The sequence below is a fragment of the Solea solea genome, chromosome 15, assembly GCF_958295425.1.
Source record: "Solea solea chromosome 15, fSolSol10.1, whole genome shotgun sequence".
In the NCBI taxonomy this organism is placed as follows: Eukaryota; Metazoa; Chordata; class Actinopteri; order Pleuronectiformes; family Soleidae; genus Solea; species Solea solea.
Window position 1 is genome coordinate 2,718,617 of NC_081148.1, and position 18,572 is coordinate 2,737,188.

Below are 18,572 nucleotides of genomic sequence, written 5' to 3' on the forward strand. Positions count from 1 at the left end.
TCTTCACAAAGTCATCAAAGTCAAAGAGTAGTTTTAAGACACTGATAACAATCTGTGACTTTTTTGAAACCTCTTAAATTAGCCATTTTTGAGATTGAATAGTTTAGATTAGAAAAAGAAGAAAAACAGGTTCTACCAAATTGACTTGCCATGGTGTTTAAATCACTTTAACACTTTAAATCACAGCTTAAATCACGCACAAGAAAATGAATCACAGTATCGGTTCATTTATATCCATACATACTTCTGCATCTGTTACATACTTATGACAAAACTACCTCAAACATGCACACACTATCAAAGTAAGTGACACCAGTCAGAAAATCAAACCTTTGTGTATCCCAGTACTGTGGCATCTTTCCTGATGCCAAACCACGTGGCTGGATCCACTGGCTCATCGTACAGAGATGAGTTCAGCATCTCCTCTGGTGACAGGTTGGTTTCATTCAGTAACGGCTGGAAAGACACAAAATCATGAGTGATCTGATCACCTTATCACCCTAATCGACCACTTAGGTCACAAAATACAGGTTTACTTGTGGTTCCCAGAGTCTGTAAGAGCAGAATGGGAGGCGGAGCCTTCAGTTACCAGGCTCCTCCTCTCCTGTGGAACCAGCTTCCAATGACAGTTTCTCTGTATTTAAAGTTAGACTTAAAACTTTCCTTTTTGATAAAGCTTATAGTTAGAGCTGGTTCAGGGAAACCTGGACCATCTCTTAGTTATGCTGCTATAGACCTAGACTCTGGTTCTGTCAGAGATTTCTTCTTCCGTTAAGAGGGAGTTTTTTCTCTCCACTGATGCCTAGTGTTTGCTCATTGTGTGAACTGTTGTGTTTCTCTGCTCTCCTTGATGTTGTCTATGTACAGACCTGAGATCATGTATGTTAGGATTTGGCGCTATACAAATAACATTGAATTGAATTGAATTGAATATGGATCTGAAACCCTCTGTCCTGACTACGTCCTCAGATCCAATCACAAAAACCACATTCAGAGGTTGTTAGAGGACACATGTAGTCACATACCTGACATATTATAGACTGACTCCATCCCAAACATGGATTTATTTAACACTGCTTTCTATTTTCTAACAGTGACTTATTTCATGTTACAGCAGCGTGAGTAGAGCTTTGATTCACTCACCTCTCAACTGTCTCTCTCTCTCTCACTCACTCACATACATTGACACACACACAAACTCAGTGTCATCAGAAACGTCAGTGAAGTTACACTGAACGATTCTTCTTTGCATACAGACACAATCCAATAAGACAGACAGACAGACAGACAGACAGACAGATAGATCTTACCTTGCTGCAGTTACTGGAGTACTCTACAGGGTTGACAACACTGAGCTGATACAGCATCTTACACACAATGATGACGCACACCCAGACCGTGGACAGACAGGAAGCCATGTGCCTGAAGCGACTGTAGGGCATGGCCAGAGACCACAACACCACCAGGACCAGGTTCATCACAGACGGCTGCCGACAGACCATGTTTAGACTTCAGTGAAACTATTCAAACATCAGTGTGTTCAAGAACAGCCATGGTTACAACTAGAGTCTTTTTCAGGCAGGTGATCTCGAGAAACGGCTTCATTTGAATCCAGATAATGGAAACTGATAACTTCTATTCACACTTATGACAAGATAGAGTTTGTACAATAGCACAGTTTCAAGTTACATTTATATGTTCAGCTGTAAACAACTGTACTGTGCAGATCACACACACACACGTGCACACATACACACACACACACCCACACGCACACACACACACCCACCCGCACACATGCACACACACACACACCTGCACGCACACCCACCCGCACACTTGCACACACACACACACACCCACCCGCACACATGCACACACACACACCCACCCGCACACATGCACACACACACAGCCGCATGCACACACACACACACACACCCACCCGCATGCACACGCATGCACACAAACACACACGCATGCACACGCATGCACACACACACACACGCACGCACGCACGCACTCACACACACGCACGCACACACACACACACACACGTGCACACATACACACACACCCGCACGCACACTCTGCCGGTACCTCTTGAAGTGCCACCCAGACAGAGAAGAAGGCCACCATTTTGAGGATGTGCAGTTCCAGGAGCCTCCAGAGAAACACCTGAACTTTGGTCAGAGTGTCAGAGAATCTTCTGGACAGATCCAGCAGCCTGTCCATCACCAGACCCCACTTACTGGGGACCGACACCTCTTAACAAGAGAAGAAAGACAAGAGAGAGAGAGTCAAGATGTAATGAGGAGATGGGGGGTAGAGAGAAAGACAAAATAATGGGAAGCTTCTGATTTTGAATGTATTTATGTATTTGACACAAAGCCACAAAAACTCAAAACTCACATCAAACGCAGTGATTAACATCGTTAGTCGAGCCTGTTTGCTAAATTTGATGTGGAACCTTTTCACTTGGGTTGTTTCAACAATGAAGGTAAGAAAATGAGCTTTGACCATGAAGTTTACCTTCATCTTCAGACTCCTCATCTATGGTCAGGTCTTCCTCCTCTAAGTTCTCTAAGTTGTCTGCCTCACCACCACAGTCCATCTGTTCAGTCGTCCCACTGCTCTTCTTCCTGGAGACACAAAAATAAAGCATTCTGAATAATAAACAACTCATTTACTAATACACTCTTACTGTTATTAATGGTATTAATTAGTTACTACTATTCACAAATGATCCTATGGAAAGGTGTCTTTGACACTTGAACCCGTCCTTTCTATATGTCATTTCTGTTGCTCGACACATTTCAAAAGTATAAATCAGGCTTGTTTGTAAAAAGGTAGCAGAATCTAAACTGAACGGTGCAAAACAGCAACAAAAAAGTGACAATATGACAAAAGAACCAGACTGTGTTACCTTTGTACGGGTGTGACATGCTCCAGGTTAGTGATCCTCATGAAAGGCTTGTGGAAGTAGTGCAGCTGCAGGATACAGGCCAGCAGGAAGAAGCCGGGAATCACAATACTGGTGAAGAGCTCTGACAGAGCAAATGTCTCCAGACCTATGGCTGACAGCCTGAGGACATCCAAACATCAATCACATCAGTGGCTCCTAAAGTCTGGGTCAGGACCCACAGGTGGGTCACAGGAGATGTTTTCAGGGTCCCTCTAAGAAATGTTAACTTAACATTTTAGTTCAGATTTACAAGTTAAGATTGTTGATATTAGGTTTTCAGTTATGGCTTAAAGTAGTCACTTTATTATGCACACATTGGATCCCAATAGTTTGCCTTCTTTGAAAAGTGGATCTCCATATAGAAAGTTTGGGAATCACTGGTTCCTAAAGTCCGGGTCAAGACTCTTTTTCTGGGTCCACAAATACAACTTCAAATGATATTACATGTTACAGACGTGGCTGTGTATATACAGTACACATATATACAGTACTGAGCAGAAGTCTTAGGCCACCATTAGATTTGTTGTTTTAGCAAAGCTATAACGACAATAGAGGATCATTATTTCTATTTCACTTTACTGAAACACATCCAGAAAATATGTATGCAGTTTTTTGTTGTTTAAAAAAAAAAAAAAAATTCAGAAAAAAAAAACATCCTCTACAGGTGTCAAGTATCTAAATCTAATACTTTATTAATTCGATAATATATAAGACCAGCTTTAAGACGCATCACTGTATATATGTGCATATATACATATATTTATATATATATATATATATATATATATATATGTATATATAAATGTATTCATGCTCATTTGTAAGAATGAGACAGAGTGAAATATCAGGTAATATGACCTACTGTTCTTCTGTGAAGCCAGTGAAGTTTCTCCAGTATTGAGGAAAGTCTTCAAACTGGTAAGTGTAGACGGCAATGAGCACCAGCATGGTGTAGGCCACAACAAGCCACCAGAAAAGCTTCAGCAGACGCCTCCAGAGAGAATAGTACACCTGCAAAACATGTACAAGATACTCATTAGTAGATGTGTATCATTAGTGCGTTTCTTTGACTTCCCAAACAAAACAGCAGCATTTTCCCAAGATCTCTTGGAAATGATTAATTTACTAATGAATCTGCTAATTAACCAGCTGACCTACTGGGATTTTCACCCATTTTCACACAGGAGGGTTTACAGAGAACGATCCAAAAAATGGTCCAGTGACCAGCACTTTTCTGGGGAGAAAATGCCTTGTTTATTGTTATTATTATTATTATTATTATTATTAGTAGTAGTAGTAGTAGGAACGGCACAATGGTGCTTTTTTGTGCCCAATATCACAAACTTGAGTATCTGCTGATACAATATCAGTCCAGTACAGCAATGTTAAACCTTTTAAACTTTATTTGTGCTATTTCTAACTATTTCAAAGACATAAACCTCTGAAACAAATATTCTTCTCCCATAAAGATGACATAATCAGCCAAACATGACTCAGCTAAAATGCTGCTGCTGATTTATATTTACATTTTTACAGTATGTGCATAGTGAAGCATGCTGTGCATAAGATTTTTGTATTGTATTGTATTTCACATTTTTATCTGTACAATGTCCAACCCAGTGATTTTGACCAGTATCAGACCGATACCAGCCCTAATTATTAGTAGCAGTATTGACATCATCTTTATTATTCGTATAATTTGCACCAACAAAAGTACAATAAAAATGATCATGACAGATTAGAAGACTATTCTGACTGTGTGAACTTAATACAACTGTTATACATCTGCACCTGGTCTCTCTCCTCTGTCCACCATTTTCCCTTTCACCCCAACCGGTCGAGGCAGATGCTGCACATTATCGGTTCTGTCAGTTCTCTCCACTGACGTCTCGCGTTGTTCATGGTGTGAACTGTTGGGTTTCTCTGCTCTCTATAATCTTGTAAGGTTGCCTCACTATATGAAGTGTCATGAGATACTGTGTGTTGTGATTTGGTGCTATGCAAAACACTGGGTGTCACTCTAGCCTCTTTATTAGATATCCTTTGTACCTAATAAAGTGATCACTGAGTTTATAAAACGTGTCTGAGGGCTTAAGCAAGAGAACAATGCTTGCAGGTCTGGTTCTACCTGATAGAGACAGAGGCAGAGCAGGAACAGCAACATGTAGATGATCTTGTATCCAACAAGTTTCCCAGCAAAGGAGACCATGATGAACATCCCTCCACACACGTAGATCCAGTATTTGGCGTAAGAGCTCATCACCATGCCTCCCAAAACTTTCAGCACTGATTCATCACCAGCCCCCTCTGCTGGAGAGGAACATACATGTCAACAACTGTGACACAGGAACAGAATGAAGGAACAGTCTATAAAATATCTAAAATGTGATTTATTGTGATCATTGCAGTGAGTTGTGTTTAGCAGCATGGATTTGCTGTCTCCTGTCTCCAGGTGAGTGACAGGTGAGTGTCAGGTGAGTGACAGGTGAGTGAAAGGTGAGTGACAGGTGAGTGACAGGTGAGTGTCAGGTGAGTGTCAGGTGAGTGACAGGTGAGTGACAGGTGTGTCAGGTGAGTGTCAGGTGAGTGACAGGTGAGTGTCAGGTGAGTGTCAGGTGAGTGACAGGTGAGTGTCAGGTGAGTGACAGGTGTGTCAGGTGAGTGTCAGGTGAGTGACAGGCGAGTGTCAGGTGAGTGACAGGTGAGTGACAGGTGAGTGTCAGGTGAGTGACAGGTGAGTGACAGGTGAGTGACAGGTGAGTGTCAGGCGAGTGACAGGTGAGTGTCAGGTGAGTGAAAGGTGAGTGACAGGTGAGTGACAGGTGAGTGTCAGGTGAGTGTCAGGTGAGTGACAGGTGAGTGTCAGGTGAGTGTCAGGTGAGTGACAGGTGAGTGTCAGGTGAGTGTCAGGTGAGTGACAGGTGAGTGTCAGGTGAGTGACAGGTGAGTGTCAGGTGAGTGTCAGGTGAGTGACAGGTGAGTGTCAGGTGAGTGATCAGAAGAGCATCTTCAAACTGATCTTGTATGTAATTTGGTTGCATGGAAGATGGTTATCACCTTTTGAATGAACACACAGTAATACAGGCATGCTCATTCTGAATGAAACATACAGTCGCTGCTAGTGGGAACATAGCCAATAGTTCACCTAGTAAAACATTTAGATTATTTATACATTATTTATCTCCATAGGGAAATTCTTCTCTGCATTTAACTCACTAGGAACCTTCTGAGAATTAGGAGCAGTTGGCAAAAAAGTAAATGGTCTGTATTTAGAGCTTTTCTGGTCTTGATGATCACACCACAGTTTTTCCATTCACCCATTCACACCCATTCACTCACACTTTCATACAGCGCATTTTCTATCACTCATATTTCATACCCATTCACATGCTGCAGGCACAGCTGTCAGGAGTTAAGTGTCTTGTCCAAGGACACATCTGCATGTAGAGCAGAGCAGGGAATCAAACCCACAACCTTTGACCTGAAGTTCCCTTTCCAATATGTCCGCTGTTTTATCTCACTGTCAGAAAACCTGCAATTTTACATCACAGAACACAGAAGATGTCGATCTACTGCTGCCTCCAGTTCAAATGTGGTTTTTGAAATCCTGTCCCCGAACAGTAACAAACTTCAGTTTCCAGTTGGAAAATGTTTTCTACCAGTGAAATAAACTGGTAAGCAGACAGTATATTGTACACAGGAGTCCATTTTATTAATTGAGTTTAGTTAATTGACTAGAATTAGTGTAAAGGCATGTTTTTAAAGTTAGGATTAGGTAAGTAGAAGTTAGGGTTGAGGGGAAAGTAAGTCGTCATCAGGAAAACTGTTTTGGCGTGTGTGTGTGCGTGTGTATGTGTATGTTTACATAAATGTGTGTGTTAAAAAAGATGTTGTGGGACCTCCAACAGTGACTTCCTGTAGTGGTGCAGTGGCCATCTTCCTCTTCCTGCTGAAGTTCTCCTTCACTGACTGACGCACTAACAGCCAGAATGTTAATGTGAACAGAATCTGTAAAAGAGAGAGGGATAATAAACATGACGAGCAACAGTTCACACTCATTTAGCTTCTAACCAACAAAACAGTTCACACCTGTCCTCTACTGTCTAATCAACACTTACTTTAAAGTTAAATTATTAGGAATTATTTCATATTAGGAAAATCGACTGGCGACCTGTCCAGGGTTTACGCCTCCTTTCACCTTCTTCTTTCGTTTGTTTGTTCGTTTGTTCGTTCGTTCGTGAGTGAGTGAGTGAGTGAATTTGCATGACTTGATATTTATGTATGTATGCAATTATAATATATGAAAAAGAAAAATATAATATACTGTAATGTTATAGGTGGATCCCTATCCTGCAGCTTGGCTCCAGTGCTGGTGTTAGATCTGTTGTGTATCACTTCACTTTATGGACATCCCTCTGCTTCCAAGAGCCAAGAGTCAGTGATGAAAGAGTTATGTTTAACAATAAACATCACTGAGTCACTGAGTCATAAAACGCGACATGTTTAATTTCCTCATCATAAAATCATCACATATCTCTGCCTTGATCTTACCATGGCTCCCAGTCTGAGACAGGGATACTGGGCTCTGTCCAGTCCCAGCTGTCTGAGGCTCATGGTTCCCACAGTGGTGGGCAGCTCAGGCTGAAGCTCCATGGCCCACACATACTGTAGACAGCACAGAGCCAGGCCGTAGTGCAGGATGAACGGAGAGCACAGCGTGGCTGCGTGGCGTCTACAGGGAGACACACAGTAACAAAGTAGTCAGGACGTCAACTGTTCTGAGCTGAAACCACTGTCAATCACCTCATACATATATATATATATATATATATATATATATATATATATATATATATATATGTATATATATATATATTTATATATATATATATATATACATATATACAAATATGGATATACATACATGGAATACACAAAATCACATTCATAAAAGTTTGTCAATAGTCAGTTTCATTGTTTCATACATTCCTTCATTTTAACATTAAAAAGCCAAAGGAATAAAGCAGGTATTATCTGAAATTAAATGTGATAAGTGCATTTTAAAATCATGTTATACAGATGATAAACTGTAGATATTCTGTGTGCGTGCAGCTTTATATCCACATACTGTATATTTCATATATGTGGATAACCTAAAAATATCCCTGTATTATTGATAAGATATTATTGCTATCAGAAATATTGCTTTGAGTTATATGTATATTGTTGTAAGATTGTTTCCATATCTCCCAGCCTTACATGGTGGTAGTTCAGGCTAATCTTATTCTTGCAAAATGTATGGAACAATATGTCAGAATTCTATCTTGTATTCATTGTCTACTGCTTTATCCTCCACATGAGGGTCGTGGGGGGCCGGAGCCAATCCCAGCTGACATAGGTGAAAGGTGGGGTACCACCCTGGACAGGTCCCGTCCACGGGAAACAACCATTCACTGTCACATTCTCACCGAGTGTTTGATTAACCTCTGCATGTGTTTGGACAGTGGGACGAAACCGGAGAACACACACACACACACAGGGAGAACTGGGATTCAAACTGGCAACCTTCTTGCTGTGAGGCAACAATTCTCCTCCCAGCAACCCTCATGAGGAGGATAAAGCAGTAGAAAATGAGGGCCAGACTAAGTCACATTTAAAGACATTATTAATCACAGTTTAGTGTGAACAGAACCTGGCACGAAGGATCCAGATGAGACACGCCCACAGCAGCAAGACGAAGGTGAGCCAGCTGTGGTAGGTGATGCTCCACACCTGAACAATGATATGACAGACCAGATCAGAAAACTCAACATGTGATTCAGTGGAGTGTAAAACAGAGGTGTCAAACTGACGGCCCGCGGGACACATGCAGCCCCCCCAATTGATTCCCTGGGGCCCACCACTTACCTCCATACATTTCAAATCTGTGTTAGTGAGCGGAGATAATCCATCCCACCTCACAGGTGTGGCTTATCAAGATGCTGATCAGACAGCATGAATATTGCACAGTGCCTTAGGTTGGCCACAGGCTGGTTTTATCAGCTCAAAGCCACAGATGTCGCAAGTGTTGAGGGAGCGTGCAATGTTCATTTCTCTACCATGAGCATCTAACCGGCCTCACAACCGCAGACCACGTGTAACCACATCAGCCCAGGACCTCCACATCCAGCAGGTTCACCTCCAACATGGTCACAGAACTGCACATTTACTTTGTAAACTGTTCACTCTCCCACACTAAAGTCCATAGAGAAAATAAGCAATTTTACATCACAGCACACATAAGCTGTTGATCCACTGCTGCCTCCATCAATAAGGTCCAGTGTATCATTTAGTGACTTTGGTGTTTTGTTTATCAGAGTGAAGACCAGCAGCGTGTCCCTGAAGCTAAAAACACTTATTTACAGACTTTGTCAACGCTGACTTTTGTCAGAGTGAATCTGGACTGTCGTGTATCCAGTAGTTTAAAAAGTTGTTGTTTTCTCATATTTACCATCATGGCTATGAGAGCACAGACGTAGCTCTGCTGCATAACCACCTTCCCCAGCAGGAAGAATGGACTTTCACTCTGTTGACCACCGGGGGAGCCACTAACACCTGGAGGAAATGAATAACACCATGTCAGTATACAGAACATAATGCTGAACAATAAAATAAACAGCTGTGGGTGGTGATACAGAGATATAATGACGCATCTGAGAGGCTTTTATTACATTTGAGAAGTTACTGTTTCCAGGTTATTAAACTTTGACTCGTGTGTTTACAGTCTGGCCGTCTCTATCATTTATATGCTTGTTCCGGAGGGTTGGGTTGTACAGGTTGTAGACAAAAAATATCCCCACAAAGATAGGTTTTTAAGTTTTTTGGAACTCACAAAAATATAAATACAAGTACACAGAGAGATTCAGTCAAACTTATGATTTAGGACATTTCTACCTAAGATTGGCTGATTCTCTCCAGCCACAGTTTCTCCTCCGCTGCTTTCTGACATGATCATAAGCTGAAAAAGAGCAGAATATGTACATGTTATGGAGAGGACAGTGTCATATGTTCACGTCATACTATGAGCGGCCAAGTAGTTCTACAACTGTTTGCTATTTTACTGATCGTGACTATTTCTTTGTCCAATCTTCTTTGGTGCCCACATTTCCATTATTGTACAACAAATGAAAGAATAGAAGACCAGGTTTAAGGAGATATTTAAATGAATATTATGATAATTCAATCATATGAAGCTGCTGTCAATAAAATCTGACTGTTGTGTATTACCTCTGTGTCAGCTTCACAGTTTTCATTCTGTTGACTCCATGACGTTAACTCCACCATCTCCTCCTTCACCTCCTTCTCTCTGTCGTGCTGCTCTTCCTTAACCTGCTCAAAACAACAAGAAACAACTGAGCAAGTTCATGCAAATGAAAATTATAATCACAATGTAGTAACCAGTGAGACCAGTGAGACCAGCGAGGACGCTGTGAGACCAGCGAGGACGCAGTGAGACCAGCGAAGACGCTGTGAGACCAGCAAGACGCTGTGAGACCAGCGAGGACGCTGTGAGACCAGACGCTGTGAGACCAGCGAGGACACTGTGAGACCAGCGAGGACGCTGTGAGACCAGCGAGGACGCTGTGAGACCAGCGAGGACGCAGTGAGACCAGCGAGGACGCTGTGAGCTGGTCACAATCGTGGGTTCAGTTAGAAAATCAATGAAAATGCAAAACAATTGTCGATTATTATTGGAGTGAATTAAACAGTTACTTTAGTGGGCGGAGCTAGATGTCATATCTAGAAAGTTGTGCTAAGTTATGTTTAGTTTTTTGCCTTCTATTTTTTGTCTTGTGACTTCCTGTTTTATTTTGACATCTCTCTTTCCTCTTGTTTTAGCTAACTTGCCCTTCCCCTGTAGTTTTCCCCCCAGTCTGATTATCTTCCCCGCCCTGATTGTTTCCACCTGTTCCCCATTACTTTGAGTTCACATATAGCCTGTGCTTCCCTTTGCCCTGTGTCAGTTCGTCTTGTCTGTCATGCCAGAGAACCCACGCCAATCCATGCCACGTCAATTGTTTGTAAGGTTTTTGCTTTTCTTAGTTGCTACTTTGTTTTGTCCCTTTTTGAGCCATCAGAGTTTTTTCCTTGTGAAGAGTGATTTTGATTTGGCACCTTGCCCAGACCTTTTGTCTCCTCCCAGTGAGTGATTATAATTTGTTATTTTTGCCTTTTGCTTATCTAGCGATTCCTCGATAGAGTGATTTTCTGTTGATACTTTTCCTCCTTTGAGAGTGATTTTTATTTGTTACTTTGTCCAATAAATTGGAATAATTTTTGAAGTTGTCTCTGAGTCGTGCTATTGGGTTCAAGTCCTTGTTCGGTTGTGACATTACGAACTGACCAGCATGAACCCAGCCGACTCAGAACAACTGACAGCGGCCGTTCGCTCCCAGAACACCCGCCTGACTCAGCAGGAGGAGCACATGGCCTCTCTGAACAGTGGCGTGAAGGGGATGGCTAAAAGTCAGGAGGAGTTCAAAGCCTCTATGACAACCCAAGTTAACCTCCTGGCAAACCAAGTACATCAAGTCCTTGCTCATCTCACAAGGGATCCCTCTCTCTCTGACACCATGACCACACCATCTCCGGCGGATGCCAGAGCTTCATCGATCTCAGCTCCCCATTCCACGACTCTTCGCCTTTCCCCCCCAGAAAAGTTTTCTGGTGAGTCAGGAGGATGTCGGGCGTTTATTGTGGACTGTGATATGCATTATGAACACTTGCCCTCAGCCTTTCCTATGGAACGATCGAAGGTGGCATTCATGATCTCCCACCTCACCGGGAGGGCGAGGGCATGGGCTACGGCTGAATGGTCTCGGGATTCAATGATCTGCAGATCCCTCAAGGAGTTCAAACAGGCTCTGCGGAAGGCTTTCGATCCCCTCTCATCCGACCGAGAGAAAGCACGTGAGTTGAGCAACATCAAACAAAATAGAGACTCTGTTTGTGACTATGCTATCCGCTTTCGCACCCTAGCCACGGATAGCGGATGGAATGCCACGGCCCTGTATGATGTTTTTCTCAAGGGACTTTCAGATCAAATTCAAGACTTGTTAGTGCCCCTAGATTTACCTTCTGATCTAGACTCAGTAATAACTCTGGCCATAAGAACAGACAATCGCTTACAGGAGCGACAACGAAGCCGAATGGCCTCTACAGCTGGTCGTCATCAGGGTCGCGCTGCTGTAGCTACACCCAGTTGGCGGAGCTCCTCACGTGCTCCATCACCCGTTACCCGGAGGCAGTGGCCTTCCGAGGAGGTGGAGGAGCCCATGCAGTTGGGGCGAACCAAACTGTCAACAGCGGAGCGCCGTCGTCGCCTGCAGGAAGGCAGGTGCTTCTATTGCGGACAGCAAGGGCATCTGCTAGCAGCGTGTCCGGCAAAAGGCACAGGCTCATCAGTCGACAGGGGGGTACTGGGGAGACGTTTCTCCTCCACGGAATTCCCTCCTCGAGCTTTAACCCAGACTAAGGTGAGGCATCACAACACCACACTTAGTTTGGAGACTCTCATTGACTCGGGGGCTGATGAAAGTCTCATGGACTGGGATTTTGCCATGAGACTCAAGCTAAAGACAGAACAATTATCTCAGCCTATAGAGGCCAGCGCTCTCGATGGCAGTCTGATTTTTCGAGTGACACACAAGACTGAACTACTCACAGTTATCATTGATAACCACTATGAACATATGCAATTTCATTTATATAACTCTGCCCAGTATCCTCTCATTTTGGGTTTTCCCTGGCTGAAGAAACATAACCCGCATATTGACTGGAGTACTGGGAGGGTCTTGAACTGGGCAGAAGAATGTAAAACCAAGTGTTTAAAGTCCTGTCATAATGTGAAAACTAGTGATAACATTGCCTCTGTTCATGTCACAGACTCTGAAACTCCTGACCTGACTTCAGTCCCAAGATGTTACCACGAGTTGAGTGAGGTATTTAGTAAAAAGAAGGCAACTTCCCTTCCTCCCCACAGGCCTTATGATTGCCCAATTGATTTGATCCCAGGGTCCCCTATTCCTAAGGGTAGACTGTATTCCATCTCTGGCCCCGAAAAGAAGGCTATGACTGAGTATATTGAGTCCTCATTAAAGGCTGGTCTTATCCGCCCCTCTTCATCTCCAGCGGGGGCAGGGTTCTTTTTTGTGGAAAAGAAAGATGGGACACTTCGACCATGTATAGACTATGCACCACTTAATGACATAACTGTTAAGAATCGGTACCCTCTGCCACTAATGTCATCAGCTTTTGATCAGCTTCAGCAGGCTAAGATTTTCACTAAATTAGACCTCAGAAACGCCTATCATCTGGTTAGGATCAGAGAGGGGGATGAATGGAAAACAGGCTTTAACACTCCTAGTGGTCATTACGAGTACCTAGTCATGCCGTTTGGGTTGACCAATGCTCCTGCTGTCTTCCAAGCAATGATCAACGATGTACTGAGAGACTTCCTGAACCACTTTGTGTTTGTGTATTTAGATGACATATTGATCTTCTCCCCAGATTTAGACTCTCATGTGCATCATGTACGGCAGGTTCTCCAGCGATTACTGGAGAACCAATTATATGTCAAGACAGAAAAGAGCGAATTCCATGCCGACACTGTATCTTTCCTTGGCTTCATCATAGCCCCTGGAAAGGTGCAAATGGATCCGGCTAAAGTTAGCGCTGTGGCTCAGTGGCCAACACCTGATAACCGCAAGAAGGTTCAGCAATTTTTAGGATTTGCTAACTTTTATAGGAGGTTTATCCGAAACTTCAGTGCCACAGCTGCACCTCTACATGCACTCACTTCTCCTCAGTCTCCCTTTTTGTGGTCCCCTCAAGCTGAGGAGGCCTTCAGACAGCTCAAAGTGCGGTTCACCACTGCCCCCATTCTCACTGTTCCTGATCCCAGCCGGCAGTTCGTCGTGGAGGTGGATGCCTCCAATAATGGAGTGGGAGCAGTACTCTCCCAGCACTCTGAGAAGGACAACAAGCTTCATCCCTGCGCCTTCCTGTCTCATAAACTCTCGCCGGCAGAGAGAAACTACGATGTTGGGAACCGTGAGTTATTAGCAGTGAAAAAAGCTTTGGAAGAGTGGAGACATTGGTTAGAGGGTGCACAGCACCCATTTATTGTATGGACAGATCATAAGAATCTGGAATATATCCGCAAAGCAAAAAGACTGAACTCTCGCCAAGCCAGATGGACATTTTTTTTTAACAGATTTAACTTTGTTTTGTCTTATAGGCCGGGGTCCCAGAACACCAAGCCCGATGCCTTGTCCCGTCTGTTTGACCCCGAGCCTACTGCCAAGGAACCGGAGCCCATCCTACCACTGAACCGTGTGGTAGGAGCGGTGAGTTGGCAGATAGAATCTAAGGTGAAGCAGGCTAATGGTGAGAATCCGACACCTAGTGGTTGTCCGGAGAATCGCTTGTTTGTCCCTGTTGATATGCGTCCACAGGTGATCCATTGGGCTCACACCGGACTGCTCACCTGCCATCCAGGAGTTAAGAGGACCATGTACGTCATTTCCCAGAGGTTTTGGTGGCCCTCCATGGAGAGGGAGGTTCGGGAGTATGTGGAGGCGTGTTCCATCTGTGCCCGCAACAAGACCTCCTCCAGAGCGCAGATGGGGTTGCTGCAGCCACTCCCTGTTCCCACTCGTCCGTGGGCTGAGATCTCACTGGACTTCGTCACGGGGCTCCCGGTCTCTGAAGGAAACACCACTGTGCTCACAGTGGTAGACAGGTTTTCTAAAATGACTCATTTCATAGCATTACCCAAGCTTCCATCTGCCAAAAGAACGGCAGAGATTATGATGACTCACGTTTTTCGTATTCATGGTTTTCCCAAAGACATTGTTTCAGACCGGGGGCCCCAGTTCATATCCAGGTTCTGGAAAGAGTTCTGCAAGCTCATCGGAGCCACCGTCAGCCTCACCTCTGGTTATCACCCAGAAGCCAACGGCCAGACGGAACGTCTCAACCAGGAGTTAGAGACATGTCTTCGATGCCTGGTGTCGCAGAATCCGGCTTCCTGGAGCAAGAAGCTGGTGTGGGTGGAATATGCCCACAACTCTCTTCTTACCTCAGCCACTGGCATGTCTCCATTCCAGTGCGTCTTCGGTTACCAGCCCCCTGTCTTCTCGGAGACGGAAAAGGAGATCATCGTCCCGTCGGCCCATGCCATGGTCCGGCGATGCCACCGCATCTGGGCAGCTGCCCGTAAGGCCCTCCTACGCAGTGTGGACCGCATGAAGAGGGCTGCTGATCGGAGGCGCCGACCTGCTCCGGTATACAAGCCTGGCCAGAAGGTCTGGCTCTCTACGCGGGATTTGCCTCTCAAAGTCGCCTCCAGGAAGTTGGCTCCACGGTTCGTGGGGCCTTTCCCAGTGTCCAAGGTCATCGGCTCTTCTGCTGTCCGTCTGCGTTTGCCCCGGTCCATGAGAGTCCACCCCACCTTCCACGTCAGCCGGGTGAAACCGGTTAAGGAAAGCCTCATGGTGCCCGCAGCCGCACCCCCTCCACCTCCCCAGATGGTCGACGGCGGCCCTGTCTACTCAGTCAAGGCTCTGCTGGCTGTGCGCAACAGGGGCCGGGGCAGGCAGTTCCTGGTGGATTGGGAGGGCTACGGTCCAGAGGAACGATCATGGGTTCCTACCAGCTTTATTGTGGATCCTGACCTCATCACAGACTTTTACAGACGCCACCCTCAGTTATCTGGGCCGTCAGGAGCCGTCCCTAGAGGGGGAGGTACTGTCATATCTAGAAAGTTGTGCTAAGTTATGTTTAGTTTTTTGCCTTCTATTTTTTGTCTTGTGACTTCCTGTTTTATTTTGACATCTCTCTTTCCTCTTGTTTTAGCTAACTTGCCCTTCCCCTGTAGTTTTCCCCCCAGTCTGATTATCTTCCCCGCCCTGATTGTTTCCACCTGTTCCCCATTACTTTGAGTTCACATATAGCCTGTGCTTCCCTTTGCCCTGTGTCAGTTCGTCTTGTCTGTCATGCCAGAGAACCCACGCCAATCCATGCCACGTCAATTGTTTGTAAGGTTTTTGCTTTTCTTAGTTGCTACTTTGTTTTGTCCCTTTTTGAGCCATCAGAGTTTTTTCCTTGTGAAGAGTGATTTTGATTTGGCACCTTGCCCAGACCTTTTGTCTCCTCCCAGTGAGTGATTATAATTTGTTATTTTTGCCTTTTGCTTATCTAGCGATTCCTCGATAGAGTGATTTTCTGTTGATACTTTTCCTCCTTTGAGAGTGATTTTTATTTGTTACTTTGTCCAATAAATTGGAATAATTTTTGAAGTTGTCTCTGAGTCGTGCTATTGGGTTCAAGTCCTTGTTCGGTTGTGACACTAGATTCAAGTCATGTATTCATTAAAAACAACAGTTGAAGTGCTTTACAAAAAAAGGTTTGATTATCACGATCATTAAACGATTACTAAAATAAACTCCTATTCTGATAACCAAGTCATAGTTTTGAGTGTTTTAATAACAACTGAAACAAACTTGTTGACTTTGCAGCTTCTTAAATGTTTCCTTTGTTCCATATAACAAAGAATCATTAAAAGTGAATCCTTTTGTTTTGTGGACATGAGAAGACATCGTCTTGAGGTTTGGGAAACATGTTTTACCACATCAACTGCAACATACAATTAGAGTATCAGGATTAAATAGCAAGATTAAAAAAGTGACTGAATTATGATGTAAAAACCAGATTATACACCTTCTTTTTTTGTAAATAATTGATTTTAAGCCTTTTATTGTGAGATATTTGCAAGAATTCACACCAAATAATCCTGGCATTTGAGTATAAGCATATTAAAGTGATAATTATAATATATATTATAATGAACATGTTACACAGTGGACCTTTAATCAGAACTTATAAAGAAGAAAGAGCAGATACCTGGTTAGATGTTCCATGACATCCTGTCTTGAGAACAATTGCAATGGCGATGTAGAGAAGGAACAGTATTCCTGGGTTGACGTAAACAGGCCAATCATGATCACTATTGAGGTGGAGTTCATAGGGCGAGGAGCAGTTTCCTGGTATGATGAAGTCCTTCAGACCAAAGAGTCTACATAGGGAGAGAGGTCAACACATAAGAGGTAATATGGACTAATTCAGGTTTGTCGAAGTGTGGCTGTATGAGGTAATGCACTAGCTAGAACCCTGCACTAGCTAGAACCCCCCGCTAGCTAGAACCCCCTGCTAGCTAGAACCCTGCGCTAGCTAGAACCCCCTGCTAGCTAGAACCCCCCGCTAGCTAGAACCCTGCGCTAGCTAGAACCTTGCACTAGCTAGAACCCTGTGCTAGCTAGAACCCTGCGCTAGCTAGAACCTTGCACTGGCTCGAATTTTTTTATTTCAGTTTTTACAACTCAGTGATGGAGCATAGATGTGTTTGTCTGTCCATTTCAGTTCACGTAAAGAAAAAATGCACCTGTGAACTTAAATTCAAAGCATATGCATAAGCGTGAAAGCGTGAAAGAAACAACAGAGTTCAAGTCCAGCTCTGAAAAGGCCTGTGGTCAACGCTGTAACAGGATAGTGACACATTACATTACTAATTCTTAGTAGCAACAAGTACATCTATAAATAGATTAGGAATAAAGAGGTGATACTCGTGAGACTCCATGAAGCCCAAATACAGAGTGTGCAGCTCAGTGCAGTACAGCTGTTAAGGGACTACAGTATTTTCATTTCCAATTCCCCCTGAGATCGAAACCCAATACACAATCAGGCTTTTTGAAACATGCCATTTAATGCTTTTCTGAATAGTCACATTTAAAATCAAAAACACAGACATCATCATTTTCAAAGTAGCGTGGTGTAGCCTCCACGAAAACACAAGGATTTTACAGATTTTCCCACAAAAACAGCATTCTCCCAAAATGCCAGAGATATGATATGCTAAGTGGCAAGCGGAGATTTATAATACTGTTTCACTCATTCTCACCCAGTCACACATTCAGGGATAAGTGTCTTGCCCAAGGACACTCAGCCTGTAGACCAGCGGAGCCGAGAATCTAACCCACAACCTTCCAGTTGAAAGACCGACCCCCACAATTGTCTTTGGTACGATGGGCTGGGGTTTGAACCACCAACCAGAGGCCACCAGTCTAACCACTAGGCCATCTGGTTGGTTACCCTAATGTGTATGTAATTACAAATACAACTGTGTATAAATATGTGCATATGTATACACACAGGATATATATGTATATTAACAGTAACCATAAATTCTGATGACTGAGCAAAGTGAATAAAGACACGTCATCCTGGATACACAAATAAAAACGCTGACATCAGCTCCTGGGTTCTTGGGTGAAGGTCAGACTTTGCAGACTGATGAACGTCAGGTAAAGTGATAGTGACACAAACACTGGGAAGAAACTGAGACGGTAGAATGCTGCAAGACCAGTTCATCTTTCTTATTCTCCATTTTAGGCCGATGAAGGTTTGCTGATAGAATGCTAGCCACCCGCTACACGTCACAAATCATTCCACACATTCCAGTCCTGAAATCCCACTCTGCATACGTTTCTCTCTTCTAACTAATACATTC

The 18,572-nt window shown here is 43.7% G+C and overlaps 1 protein-coding gene across 2 annotated transcripts in view; it reads right to left on the bottom strand.

The window, feature by feature from the left end:
• piezo1 (piezo-type mechanosensitive ion channel component 1) overlaps positions 1–18,572 on the bottom strand; it is a 94,084-nt gene that overhangs the window by 31,288 nt on the left and 44,224 nt on the right. Inside the window, exons 7-20 of one of the 2 annotated variants that reach the window (XM_058651051.1) lie at positions 16,910–17,081; positions 10,232–10,333; positions 9,899–9,962; positions 9,456–9,559; positions 8,658–8,737; positions 7,517–7,697; positions 6,865–6,973; positions 5,094–5,272; positions 3,828–3,976; positions 2,927–3,085; positions 2,533–2,642; positions 2,101–2,267; positions 1,311–1,487; positions 331–456 (exon numbers count right to left, since the gene is read on the bottom strand). In XM_058651051.1, the coding sequence (XP_058507034.1) occupies positions 331–456; positions 1,311–1,487; positions 2,101–2,267; positions 2,533–2,642; positions 2,927–3,085; positions 3,828–3,976; positions 5,094–5,272; positions 6,865–6,973; positions 7,517–7,697; positions 8,658–8,737; positions 9,456–9,559; positions 9,899–9,962; positions 10,232–10,333; positions 16,910–17,081 (1,879 nt within the window). Of the gene's footprint in view, positions 1–330; positions 457–1,310; positions 1,488–2,100; positions 2,268–2,532; positions 2,643–2,926; positions 3,086–3,827; positions 3,977–5,093; positions 5,276–6,864; positions 6,974–7,516; positions 7,698–8,657; positions 8,738–9,455; positions 9,560–9,898; positions 9,963–10,231; positions 10,334–16,909; positions 17,082–18,572 lie in introns of both variants that reach the window. The other variant, XM_058651050.1, reaches the window with a different exon arrangement.